This window comes from Ceratotherium simum, chromosome 8 (assembly GCF_057802395.1).
Source record: "Ceratotherium simum simum isolate JZ-2026a chromosome 8, ASM5780239v1, whole genome shotgun sequence".
NCBI lineage: Eukaryota > Metazoa > Chordata > Mammalia > Perissodactyla > Rhinocerotidae > Ceratotherium > Ceratotherium simum.
In genome coordinates, this window is record NC_141907.1 from 39,900,082 (window position 1) to 39,915,053 (window position 14,972).

Sequence of the window (14,972 nt, forward strand, 5' to 3'; positions counted from 1 at the left end):
TACCTAACAAAAACACTGACTTTTCTTACAGCCTTTGTCTCTCTCATCATAATACAAAAAATCTATGACTAAATCACAACTATCATAGCCAGATCCAAGAGTGTTTTTCAAGATCTAGAATTTTTTTATTATCTCTACTTTTAAGTAGCACAAGGACCTTTGAATAAACCTTTGACTAAATTCCCTCTTCATTTACCAGTAATTACTGATCCTGTACTATTCTCCATAAAACGCTTTACATGCCTAACAACTATTTAACACAGAAGAATAAGAAGTTAAAACTAAAGGTGGGGAAAGACAGATGAAAACAGAAATAGTGAATTTTTTACTCATCCTAGTAGACCAGGCTAAAATAATTTCTTTGGGGGGAAGAGGGTCTTCAGCTCCTAATGATGACCATGAGAATGACAGTAGAACAGACTACAATGATTTTTAAGTCCAATTTCATGTTTGCAGACTCTCATATACAATCACTGGGTATTAATGATATAGTTGGCATCTTAGAATATGTAACAAATGACAGCATTTCTTCTATACATTTCTCTTCCTCTCACCATGAACATTTAAAAACTTTATCTCTTGACCAACTAAATGCAATGCATGATCAGAGATTAGATCCTGGACTTGGCAAGCGGAGGAGGTTGAGAAATAGCTATGAAGACATTCGTGAAATGATACATGAAATTTGATTGCAGATTCCGAATTCGATAATTGTATCACATCAGTGTTAAATGTCTTGATTTTGATCACTGTACTGTAGGTAGAAAAGAGAATGTCCTTGTTCCTAGACAATACACAACAACCTAGTTAGTGGTAAAAAGGGCAATGTCTACAACTTACTCTCAAATGATTCAGAAAATAACACGCATATAAGGAGACAGAGACAGAGACAGAGACCACGAGAATGATAGAGCAAATGGGGCAAAACCATGGGCAATTTGTGAATCTGAGTAAAGGTTATTTGAGAGTTCCTTGTACTATTCTTGCAACTCTTCTGTAAGCTTGAAACTAAAGCAAAATAAGAAGTTACCAAAAATTTTTAGGAGTGTGTATGGAGGAAAAGGTATTCTCCTCCTGTTCTGTCTTAAATAGGTTAGAGAAAACAAAGTAAGTATTACTAAAAACAAATAGATAATTTGGCAGGGATAAGTCAGACTCTAGGACTTTAGACTTGCATCTTGGCCCTTTTAAGTGATTAATGATGAGAAAGATCAGATCTAGGAGAGCAGAATAAGAAGATAGATATGAATCACAAGTAGGAGGAGAGACATAAGAAAAGAAATTGAAACACAAGACAGGAAACTGATACTACCTTATTTCAGAAACAAGGAAACTCAACTGTCAATGAGAAAATTAGTTTTCATGGGATAATATTGAGAATTTTCAGAGCCAAAAAATCCCCTAGTACACTAACCACCATACTGTCTATGGAGTATCTGGAGCTGTACCACATTTTACAAGCTGGTGAACTGTCTAGTAATCTCCAAAGTGTGATGTAAATGCTTCCAACTGCCCTGTAGTAAAAGGGCAATTTTTTTTCCCACTCCACACACACTCCCCAAAATCCTAGGAAATGCTGACAGATACAAATCTTCAGGTAGGATTAGAAGGGCCCTGTAAACCCAGGCTTCCCACTGGGGTTCCATCTAGTCTAGAGATACAACCAAGAGAGAAACATCAGATCATCTCAGAATCTTAACAGGCTCTTCTCCCCATATCACCAAAAGTCTCTAGGTTCCCAGGGCTAGTCACTAAAACAACCCTCTATGACCCAGAAGAATCTATAGTAATATAAGCACTTGGCCAGGCTATTTAGGAGACTCACATCATCATACTTGTAACTGGTTGCCTCAATCATCTTGTCAGGTAACCTGGGTAAAATATTAAAATTTCAAGCATCTCGTTACAAAGAATGTTCGATTTCAATACAACTGGAAAAAATGATAAGGGAGGCATTATGAGAAGAGCACTGAACTTAGAGTCAGACTATCAAGGTTCAAATTCTGACGTCTACTTACTAGTAGTGTGACAACCTTTTTGCTTGTCATGGTTCATGACGTACATTTAGGATAAACCTGCCCTGCCTACTTCTAAGGGTTGATGTCTCCCCATCTCTCCTTCAATCCATCCAGCCATCCAATGTGTACTGAGTACCCCTCTACACTGGGTCCTCGGGAATACAAAGATGGATAAGCTATGAACCCTGCCCTCAGAGAGCTTAAAGTCCAATGGGGGACACAGATATGTAAATAGAATCAGTCAACTAAGATGCCATGATAAAAATACGTACAGGGCACAGAGGGTTGAGGTGGGATGGGGATCCTACCTTTGGTGGGAAGGATACAGGAAAGGCCAGAGAAGGTGGGAATTGAGCTGAGTCAGAAAAGATGAGTGTTTACCAGGTGCTCAATTAATTTTTGATGGATAAAAGACATAGTCATTGCATAGACAGACCCTGGCAGGAAGGTAGAGAAGTATATCACCCCAAATAGACCGAGAAACGTTAGCAAAGGCACAGTGTGAAAGAGCAACTGCAGGTGGAAGACACAGGGATGGAGAGACCAGGTGTGGAAGATAAGGAAACTGCATCAAGTACCTTGTATTCCAAGCTGAGGAGTTTTAATTTGATCCCAGAGAAGATATGAAGCTACAGGTTTTTAATATCCTTCTGATGGCTCTACAGATGAAAGATGAAGATTCACGGTAGAATCAGGTAGAGCAGAAATGCACTTAAGAGAATGGGGCTGGGAGCTGCAATAAGGTTGTAACAAAGGGAAGGAGAATTCGGAGGACTTGGTAACAGATCGGAGGTGTGTTGGGGATGAAATAGTGATGACAAAGGAGGAGTTAAGAGTACAAAGGGACAGACAATGTAAGTGAAAGTAATTTCTAAACTATATATACAGATTGAAGAACACTGTTTTATAAAGTCCAATTAGATAGGGGCAGAGCCAGGACAAAAACCCTGTCTAGTGTTGGTTTTCTTCTACCACAAAGAAAATTCAAAAAAATCATAACTGAAAGTAATAAATAAAAATATCCTCAAAAGTTTTAAAATAAAACTTTATCTGTATTATAGAGAAATTTAATGGATTTTTTTTCTAATTTTCCCTGGAGTATCAAGGTTATCTCAAAGATAGGCTTTGAAAAAATAGCCCTGCCATTCATTAGGTGTATGACCTTGTACAAGTTTTTAACCTTTCTAAGCCTCATGCCACTGATTTTTGAAATGGGGGTAGTAATAAGACTTAATATAGCATTGTTTTGTGGAATAAAGGAAATAATGCATGTAAGTACTTAGCGCAGTGCCTAGCATGTGTTTGGTGCGTAATAATTTGTATCATTATCGCTACTAGTGTGCAGAAGAGTTAACATAGCAGGCATCTGAGACTACTCTCCTGGGAAATGCCTGCCTACAAGGTTGGCCCTTGGCTGGCATCTGGGAACTTGGACTTTGGGAAAGTCCCACCATTCCTAGCACTGATAAAAATAGCTCATTGTTCCTAAACTGTTTGTGCAGACAATATGGCTTATGCTGAACACCTGCATTCCTTCTGGAGTCTGGAATTGGGGCACAGAGGGTGCCTATGTGACCAGCCTCCAACAAAAACCTTGAGCACTGAGTCCCTAATGAGCTTCCCTGGTAGACAACATTTCACAGCTGTCACAATTCAACGCTGGAGGAATTATGCACACCCCTTGCGACTCTGCTGAGAAAGGACTCTTGCAAGCTTGTGCCTGGTCTCCTCCAGACTGGCCCCATGCACCTTGTCCCTTTGCTAATTTTGCTTTGTCTCCGTTCATGTAATAAATCATAGCTGTGAGTACCCCTATATGCTGAGTCCCCTGAGTCCTAGTGAATCACCGAACCTGGGGGTGGCCTTGGGGATCCCTGACACAACTAGTCTCCCTGCTCCTCGACTTTATAAACTATTTGCCAGTTTCCATACTGCAGCAGTATAACAAACAACAAACTAGCCATATTAGTAGTACCAAAATCCAATTATAAAAAGTTCTGATTTCCGAGCTAGGGAGAGTTGCAGATTTACATACTACTTGAATTTTTTTTTATTCAACATATAGAAATCTCTCCACTCCTTGTTTTCTCATCATTATTTAATAGGCCTTTTTCCTGATTAAACTCCAGCCCTGCTCTTCCCTGGATTTCATCTCCATACCAGACGGAGCCTCCACTGGAATGTCAGGTGGTCTAACCCACGTGGCATTTAGTTCCCTGACCAGAAAGCAAGATCACTTGTGAAACCCCCAGTGTCCTTTGTTCTGTGTTATTATGACTAAGTGAAAACAATATAAATTGCCGGGAAGATCCTTTACCAGTTCACTAGAATATGCAGAAACATGAACCAACTGAAAGCAGTAAGAGCAAGGAGGACAAACCAAAGAATGGCCCACAGTGGAAACTGAAACACAAGTTTCCCAATATCAGACTCGGAAGAAAGGCTTGACTGAATTTCTCATCGTTTAGAAGAGAATTTCTCAGCATGCTTCGAAAACCATAATAAACTGTACTAAATAGGAATAATTTCAATAAAAGCTTGTTGCCATCATGTTGAAGGAGCTGGGATCCAGAGAACCAGGAGAGGATGGATGTCCGTCTCACACGGTGATTAACTGAGAGTTTTAACAAAGCATCAGTGGCACTTAATTGCCATGAAGAAACTAGGAATCATAGCTACTAGATCAATCAATAGCCTTTACCAGTTTTTCTTTTAAAAAACAGAACTATGAACAACTAAAATAAATATCTCTACGGCTATTTATTTTAACCCCTGAATGGCCCCCATGGTTTTTATAATCTACCTCTAGAGTCTTACATTTTTTTAAAAATATTATTTTTAAAATACCTGTTGATTCTCATGGGTTGCCCATGTCACAGCCCTTTTTAGATCTCAGTCTCTAGGACGAGGGAGATGAAAACCAGAACATTCATCCATGGGAAACAGAGAACTAAGCATATGAACCCAAACAGGGAAGAAACGCAGTGAGGTGCTACTGGGCTTACCCAGAAGCCAGGCAGAGAGTTGTCACACAAGAATTCAGCCCAGTATTGTCAGAACTTTGGTTTTTTTCAAGAATTCAGATTCTTATCTTAAAATTCCTAACTTTTTAATATTGACAACTGTTTATTTTTAACTGTGAAAGACAAACAAATCTGCGACCATATTTCAAGCTGAAGGTCATAAGTATGCTGAAGACTGTCAGTCCCTGAGGAAAGAAACCAGGAGGGATCAAAATGCCCAGCGCATCAGAGGAGTCGGGGTTAAGGCTAGGACTAGGCTCCCTGGGCCGGTCATCAGTAGCCAGGAAGGTGATGGATTCTGATGCTAAGTGTCAGAGGCTGGGATTTTACATGTTATGACAACCTCCTCATTCTGTCCTTTCTGGTTCTCACAGTGACGGAGGCTGCTCTCAGGCAACACAGTGGGCCAAGTTCTGAAATAAGAGAGGTTCTACTGTTCTCTTCATTCTGTTTAAACTAAAGCAATTAGGGCTCTTTTAACGTTGTGTGCTTAGTATCTTCAAAGTACCTTAACAATTGCAACATATTTCAATAGTATCAGTCCAAATTTCAAAGCAGATAATGCAGGTGTCTGAGGCTTTTTTGGTTAGTAAAAGACCATATTTTACCACTTTCAGTGTTATATTTCTATTCTTTGCTTAGACTTATTATATTAAATTCACATTATAACAAATCATTACCATAGAGCAAAAATTTATTAATGTTTCCCTTTAAAATCCATTTTAGGGGCTGGCCCAGGGGCGTAGTGGTTGAGTTCGTGCATTCTGCTTCAGCGCAGGGTTCAGTGGTTCAGATCCCAAGCACAGACCTATGCACCGCTCATCAAGTCACACTGTGGCAGTGTCCCTCATACAAAATAGAGGAAGACAAGCACAGATGTTAGCTCAAGGCCAATATTCCTCAGCAAAAAGAGGAAGATTGGCAATGTATGTTAGCTCAGGGCCAATCTTCCTCATCCAAAAAAAGAAATCTACTTTAGATTTTAAAATAATTTGTATTTCTGGTTTTATTTGAAACCCTTCTGGAATTCTGAATTTTTCAGATTTAACAAATGAAATACAGCACATACACCATATATTACATAACACCTCCAGCAGGGACTGCAATAGCCCCACTTAATTAAATACATTAATATTTTTGCATATACACACACAAAAGATTCACATTGAGTAGGATAAATAAAGACTAAAAATAGCCCCATCTCCAGACAGGTTTTGCAACTAAAAGAGCTTTTGAAGTTTTGGTCTTCAGCATTTTGGGGATTTAGGAAGGTAGATAAAGAACTATAGTCCCAAATGACATGAACTGGCAGAATTCCACAGGTCACAATGACAAGCTACAGCAGAAATTAACAGAGTTGAGGACCACCAGTGAGAAGCAACACCATTCTGTCTGAACTGGAGGAACCAAAACACAGAGAAATCAGTGAGAGTAAAAAAAAACAAAAGCAAAATAAAAACAAGAAAATCAGTTTCTGAGGAAGTTGCTCTAGGAAAAATGTAGACTTAAATAAAATAAAACCAAACATCAAGATTACCAACAATCCACTGTAACCAATTAGACAATAATAGCACGTGGTCAACAAGAACAATCTAGTCTCCAGCCATTGCCTGGAACCCAAGAATATTTCTAGCAGGAAGGAGCATGGCTGGACCTGCAGTACTAGGCAATGCATTCCCAACATGTCAGGAGAAAAAAGGTGGGCCAGGGTGACAACACATGCATGCACTTCATCTAGTGGTAGAACCAGAGGATAAAGGGATTTGAAAACCAGGAGGAGATGGCTGACAACACGCCTTTCCTATGCCACATGCCCACTGACCAGGTTTTTGGTGGGCTGCTTCTTCCTGCTCCCATCAAAGGAACCTTGCAGTAGCAGCTTATTACAAAAAAAGTTGAATAGTTCGGCTTTAGGTCAACTTCAGTCATGTGTTAGGTCCACCAAATCACTAACCAGTTTTACATAACTTCCACTTAATAATGAAGACATAGTCATATAAAGCAATGGACAGAGATACAGTTTCTATGTGCTAAAGAAACACTTTGATACATAATATAGTAGTTTATGGGAAAGAGCCACGCACACAACATACTTAATGAACTCCATAAGGATCTAAAACTGATGTAGGAATTTGTTTTCTCTAACAGATTAATTCAGTAGGCTGATACAAAATGTACACCCATATATACTAACCCCATAATTGACAGACTTGTGAATAATTTCTATCCATACCCTAAACTTTATCTTTCAAATCCAAATGATAACAAGTCATTACCTTAACTTCATTAACCTAAGGCTTATTCCATAAGAATTGGGGGGGAGGGGAAGAGTATTATAAAATAGTATCAACATAGAAAGCAGCAAAGTAAACTTTGTCTCCTACCTCTGCTCGACCTTCATAGTAGGTTAACATGGACTTGGTTAGTACAAAAAGTCTTTCTTTGTAGTTTAAGGGTGATGTCTTCTTTTTCTGCTGTGACCTTTTAATAAGAATCTCTTCTAGAATAGTGTTAAAATTCATCTCGGTCTTCTGATCACTCCTTCTCCTGCCATTGAAGATCCCAGTATTCTAAAGTGAGAAAATAAACAGTTGAAATAAGATGTGACATTTAATTTTCCAAAGATATTCTCATTCATTCCAAATTACCAAAATAGACTTTACCCTCACCACAGCTGGAGCCGATGAATGCTACTCTTTGCACCTAGACTAAGAATGCCAGGGCACAGAAGCTCAACCTCCTCCCCTTCCCCAGACTCTATCCTGCTCCTCATATCCCCGCATTTCATAAGAAAAGCTAATCAAGGTTTGCCACGATGATGATTCACTCCTTTGTACCTCCCCAGAGAGTTTCTGGCACACTCTTCTGCTATTTGATTTCAGGTAAACAAATATCTTAGATGGAAAAGTACATTTCGTCACCTGCATGGCTGGTTTAGGCTGGTATTTAAATTGCCTCAGAATCTTGGTACACAAAATGGATGAGCATGTAGACACAGCAGACTTGTGAACAAATGAATCACCACAGTGGTGAATATAATTCAGTCTCCAGCTCTGATAAGGATGTGATCTTGATCAAGCATCCTAGTCACCAGAGCTATGAGGATGTTCTCCGATATCTACACAACCATGCTCCACAGTTCTCTTCCTTGTGGCTCCTGTCTCAACCACAAGAGAAAATGAAACACACCCAGTCACAGTTAACCCCACTCAGCTAACTTACCCTACACAGTGAACTCTCAGCTAACCCTTTATCACCCTGCCTACTCAGGGCAGAGCTCATCTATATAAGGTGCTCAGCCCTATATTTGGAGCCTCCACAACCAGACTACCCATACTTAGACTAAGCCTTCTAAAATTCAACAACATTTAACTATCTGAAAACCCAAAGGCACTCAGAAAAGGCCTGAAGATTCTTATTTGAGACAAGTTGAATTGACAACAGCCTTTTCTTCTCTTCCATCCACCACACACTTAAAAGAAGTCATTGCACATCAAACCATAGAGGCAATAGGAGTCATGCGAAGAGCACAAGTGGTTATCTGAGAGCATAGGCAGAAACTTGACACTGAGTTTGCCACTGAGGAATTCTACTAACTTCATACCTAACCTGATACCTCGGAAGCACACTTGCAACTCCCTCTTACTGATCTGTCGTCATCCTACCAGGCCCCTTCATTTTCTATAAGTTTACTTTACAACTGCTTAACCTCTGAACATCAGTTCCTTCATTTATAAAATATGGAGGTAAACACCACAAGGTTATTGTGAGGTTTAATGAGATGTGGGAAAGAACTTACTTATTATGAAAACACTATACAAATGTCTATTATCTTTATTTTTAAAATTCCATTGCTGTTTTCCTAGCTCAGGGCATTACCATCTGGCACATGATAGTAGCCTTCCAACTGGTCTTCCTTTCCCCAGGCTCATTTTATTCAAACTACATAACCCCTCATTCCCATTGGGTCAATCTTCAAAGAGACCACTTCCATTAAGCCATTTCATTCATCAGAAGTCCTCAATAATGCCTCATCAAAGCCTCCCCATGACCTGCAGGATAAAGCCAAAACTCCTTAGTTTGACACTGGAGATGGTCCAAAATCTGGCTGCAACCTAATATCCAATCTGTACTTCCACTGCTCCCCAAACACTCCACATCCCAGTCAAAATAGTCAGCATTCATTCCCTGGCCTAGAGAGTCCCCTCTCTCCACCTATGAAAACTCCACTAGCTTAAAACTCACCTTCTTCATGAAGCCTTTCCTAATTGTTCCAGTTAATTAAAAACCTTCCAATTCCTGTATCCACAATCTCTGTATCACCCATCATATAGTTCATCATTGTCTTTCACGTTCTATAGCAATTGATGCAAATATTCTAACTTCTCACCTAGATTTCAAGCTCCTAAAGAAATAGTTCACAACCTTACGTGCACATTAAAATCACATAGCGGGATTTTTTTTTGATGCAATGTCCAGAACCCACACCTAGATACTTTGATTCAATTGGTCTGGGGTGAGGCCCAGGGCATCATGATTTATGTGCAGATAGAATTGAGAGCTACTATCTTAAAGGAAGAGATTGGGCTCCTACACACAATTCTTTATACCCTGTTTACGGCAGCCTCTCAATAAGCAACCAGATATCAAACCCAATTAATTCATTAGTTATCCAAAGCTGAGAAGTCAGAGAAAAACTCTTGTTCCTTTGCATCTAAGTTCGTCCTCCTTATTCTAAATTAAAATTTTGGTATTCCATCTTTTTTTTTTCTGAGAAACTGTGGATGTGTAAATGCCACTTTTTTGGAAATCATCTTTTCATCTTTCCGCAACATATTTTCAATGCAGGGTGAAAATGACAACTTACAAGAATGTCTTGTAAGGGAAAAGCAAGCTATGCCCTGGAGACAAGCCATATGCAAATATGTAGTTCCCAAGCCAGTGGGCAATACCATAGCTACCAAATGAAAGGTAGACTTTTGGAAGACCGAGGAGGATAAGTGGGGCGTGGCTCATCTGCAGTTCTAGAAGCAAAAGGTCTCAACATCAGGGACAGGAAAATATTTCATGTTGAACGCATTGAAAAAAAATAACCTTATTTGATTTACACGAGAGATTAATAGTCTTATACAGAATCACACCATTGAGTGGAAAGGAATCTTAGCCATCACCCAATCTATCTCGCTCATTTTACAGATTAAGAAGCTGATGTTTAGAAAGTTTAGTGACTTGCCCAATGTCTAGAAAAAAACTCTCCTGGTTCCAAGTGAAGGGCTCTCTCCACCATTCCATACAATTAAAATTTTATTGATGTTTTAATAATTCATTGGTCAAAGGAAAATCCTGGCCAAAGAAAACAATTAAAGTTCACAGAGATACAAATGAAGGAAAATTCTCCTCATGTAGACTTCCAGCTAAAGATGGAGGGTTCAATGGACACTTGAGCATTGGCTCCTTCCTGAAATCTTATTAAAATCAGATCTTTATTGTTGTTGCTGTTGTTGTCATTAAGGAATTAACTCTCAAGGAAATAGAAAACAGGACAGGAGATAACACAATTTTAGAAACTGGAAAGCAAATAAACATGTGTTAGGTCCAGCTGGGAGGAAATCTTGAAACAACCCAATTTATGCTGCAAAACCTCCAAATAGCTCAGGAATCAGCAGACCCTGGTATCTCTAAAAGTGGTGGTGAAGAAGGACTTAACGCAAAAGAATTGTTTGCAGTTCTGTTTAAGAAACAGACTCCTCTTGGGGCCGGCCCCTGGCATTAGTGGTTGAGTTCTGCATACTCCACTTCTGCGACCCAGATTAGCAGGTTCAGACCCCCAGCACCACTCAGACCTACACCACTCGTCAGCCATGCTGTGGCGGCCACCCACATACAAAGCGGAGGAAGACGGGCACAGATGTTAGCTCAGGGCTAATCTTCCTCAGCAAAAAACAAAACAAAACAAAAAGACCAGACTCCCCAAATCCCCTCTCCCATGCTATATAGCTAGGTGACTAACTCTCCCCAACCCTGGCAGAAAAACAGAGGTTTATTATTTAAAGGCTATAAAACAGAGTGTCTCTATACCAGGAGAAACAATGAATAATTGGGGCTCAAGATGGTACTTGATTGGTACAAGACTGTACAGTGAAACTGTACAAGAGTATATACTCAATGTTGACATGACTCAGCTCTCCTCTCCCACCTGGCTCCAGGACACTGGATAAGGACCACACTAAGAGAAAAGATATAAATATACAGACATAGGAAATTTCCTGAACAGAAATGGCCCAACCAGATTTCCCTGCAGTAAAGCCCACAGTCAGCAAGTTCCATCCACATGCAAAAAGCTTGCAATTGACTTTTTGGAGCCTCTCTCTCTCTTATAAATGAGAGAAAGCCAAGGATCACCAGACAACTGAGAAAAGGTTCTAATAGGAATTCAAGGTCAAACAACAAGTGGGAAAAAAGCAACTTGGAGGAAACAAAGACTGCAGAGAAAACAAAATGCTTTAAAAAAGAAGACTCAAAATCATAGGATTAAGAGAAGATAGTGCAATGCACAAAACAAGGTCAGGATACAGCCAAAATAAAAAGCAGAGAACCAAAAAAGAGAAGCATTGGAAAAAATAAGATAGCAGAAATGAAAAACTCAATAGAAGAGTTAGAATATAAAGTTAGGAAATCTCTCACATAATAAAACAAAGTCAAAAAACAAAAGTTGGAGAGGAAATATAACAAAATTAGAGGACCCACCCAGAAAGTTCAGCATCTGAAAAATAGGCATTCTAAAAGGAGAAAGCAAAGCAGACAGAGAGAAAACAACCAAAGAAGCAATTTAGGAAAATTTCCCCAAACTGAAGCTTATTTCCTACTTGAAACAGAACCAAATCAAGGCACATCTCGTAAAATTTCAAAACCATGGGGACAAGCAGAAGATTCAGCAAGCTTAAAAGTAAGTTTCTTAGAAAGGATCAAAATTCAGAATGGCAGTCATCAATGGCAATAGTGAAAAGCCAGAAGATAATGGAGAAAAATCCCAAAGGAAATTGATTTCTAATCTAAACTAAAATTTTACACTCAGCTAAATGATCAACGAATACAGTGACAGAATAAAGACATTTTTCAAAAATGCAAGGCTTTAAAAATGTTATCTCCTATTCACCCTTCTCAAAAAGGTACTTGAGGATGTACTCTACCAAAACAAAGCAGTAAACTACAAAATACAGAATCCAGGAAACAAGAGTTCCAACACAAAAGAGATGTAAGGAGAATCTCCCAGAGACGGTGAAGGGAAATCCTAAAATGACATTGAGCAGTGGGCTGAGAGAGCAACTGGGCCAAATTAGAAGGTTCTTGGGAAGAATTCTTCCAGGAGATGAAACTAAAGGTAGTGGGAGGAGATTTACAATAAATTAGTAAAACTTAGCCAACTTAAAAAAAAAATCAATTAATTCCGGGGAAAACAAAAAATTGTGCAAGAAAGATAATCACAGTATACCACAGAGTTCAGCCAAAAATAAGATCTACGACATCATAATAAGGTAAACAATAAATAACCTTTACTACTAATCTTTACATCTTACTACTAATGTAAATATATTGGGGGTAAGTAAGTGCAGGAAATGTGCTTGTGTGTGGGTGGGAAGCACGTTGTGAAAGAGAGCTATATCCTCTGCAGGGGTAGTAGGAAGTGAACAGGTCAGACCTAAAATCAAAAAAGCAAGAAGTGGCAACATCAGTGTGTTACTTAGAGATTGACCATCCTACGACGGTTTTAAAAAATAAAAGTGGCTGCCTCTGAGAATCAGAAATTTCTTGGAAGATGGCAGTGTAAAGGTGTATGTTCTCTACTCTCCTCCCCTAAACTCTATTAAAACATGAAAACCATAATCCCATCTTCAATGAAACAAAAAGATGGACTTCAACCCCAAACTATGAACTATGAAACACATATATCGGCCAAACACTGTGAAAACCAAACCAACACAGAGGAGGAGGCTGAGAGTAGATTTCCCTAAAAGTAAACAACGTTGTCCTGAAAGGTCAAACCAATACCCTTTTGACAAGATCAATGAAATCCAGAGGGATAAGTAGACCACAGGAGAATCAGGAAAGATCCCTATAGAATTACTATTTATAAAGAAAAATAATAAAAATTATCATTATCATTATCAAGCTTTTACTATTTTGCTATATGTTGGCATTGTTCTAAGCATTAAGCACTTTAGATGTAGCAAATCATTTAATTCAACAAACCTGAAGTAGGTACTATTACTGTCTATATTTTACAAGTCACACAGTAAGAATAAGAGTCAGGTTTGAATACAGGCAGTCTAACTGCAGAGCCTACACTATTAACCACTATACTACAGGGCCTCTCTAGTGGAAGGGAAGGGAGAACTGAAGGAAAGGCATGATGACAGGCCACTTTCAACCTCCTAGTTTAAGGAGACTGCTAAAAGCAACTGGATTCAATCTCCAGACTTGGAGACAACCTATGACTTCCAAGGCATCACTAAGAGCCATACCAACCTCTCAATATCAAAAACTGAAGGGAAATACTCTCTCAGAATGAAGAAAATAATAGGTTTGATGTTCTAAAGTAGAAAACAAAAATGAAATAAAATTTTAGAGTATTCCAGCGTATCCTGCCAGCCATTCTCCACACTACATATCACTGACCATTAAGAAATAAGAATCACAGGGCCGGCTTGGTGGCATAGTGGTTAAGTTTGTGCGTTCTGCTTCGGTGGCCCGGGGTTCGCGGGTTCATATGTCGGGTGTGGACCTATGCGCTGCTCATCAAGCCATGCTCTGGCAGCATCCCATATATAAAACAGAGGAAGATGGGCACAGATGTTGGCTCAGGGCCAATTTTCCTCAGCCAAAAGAGAAAGATTGACAATGGATGTTAGCTCAGGGCCAATCTCCTTCACCAAAAAAAAAGAAAAAGAAATAAGAATCACAAAGAAACCAACTCTGGGTTACAAATCTCTTCTTTAAATAAAACTCAAAGCTGCAACTTAAGCCCCTTTTCTCTGTGCCTCATTGGAGTTGAACATAAGAACACTATTCTCTTTACTCTGGCTGCTAATTGTTAAAAGTTTGGAAAACTTAACACATTAGTCTTTGAACATTCATATTCTGAAGTAGATCACAGAGACTGTCACTGTTTCACCCATGAGATATCCAAACCACCAACACATTAAATTCTCTGTCCAGTGTTACAAGTCTGAGGAGCAGACTAGTGGTTCTCAGTTTGACAGTCTGGCAATTTTAGCCAAAAGATCTTAGAACCTTTTTCATCATGAAAGAAGGTTCTGCCTGGGGGAAAAAAAAAATTTTTTTATTAAGTGGCTCCTAGGGCTGTCCATCCTAGTCTATACAACCTTTCATAATATTTTTAATCAAGGGAACAGAGGTAGTAACCAGGAAAGGTAGTCAGAGACAGATGAAAACAAAGGTGACTGTGAGCTACCAAATGATATAGTGGTAAGAGATGTAGTAAATAAGAAACGAACAGCCCAGTTATCAGGGTAGAGAATGAATACGCTCCTTACAGGAAGGATCAAAGAGATTAAAGGACGTTGAAATTCTCATCTTACTAGGTTAAGCCATATGAAATTGCCAATAGCCAGCAATATTTTACCTACAAAATCAGCAATACTACATAATTCAATCTAATACTTGGTAATGCCCTGAAGGTTAGTAGAGTTCAGTTAAAGCCCTCGGTTTCAGAACTTCTACATCAGAACACATTGCCTATTACATATCTCATCATAGGTTTGTGACAAAGTTAGTGTCTGTTTGCAATTTTAAGAAATCTAGCACGGATAAACATCAGACCAACATTTATCTGATAAATCAAATGCTGTGTGCCTGTCAACAGTATCTGTAAGTTATATTTCAATTCAAAACTACCTAAAACAGATGGCTA

The 14,972-nt window shown here is 39.0% G+C and overlaps 1 protein-coding gene across 4 annotated transcripts in view; it reads right to left on the reverse strand.

Moving 5' to 3' along the window:
- TEC (tec protein tyrosine kinase) overlaps positions 1-14,972 on the reverse strand; it is a 131,249-nt gene that overhangs the window by 81,853 nt on the left and 34,424 nt on the right. For all 4 annotated transcript variants that reach the window (XM_087434273.1, XM_004419043.3, XM_087434274.1 and 1 more), the window contains exon 2: positions 7,426-7,611. In XM_087434273.1, the coding sequence (XP_087290399.1) occupies positions 7,426-7,611 (186 nt within the window). The remainder of the gene's footprint in view (positions 1-7,425; positions 7,612-14,972) is intronic.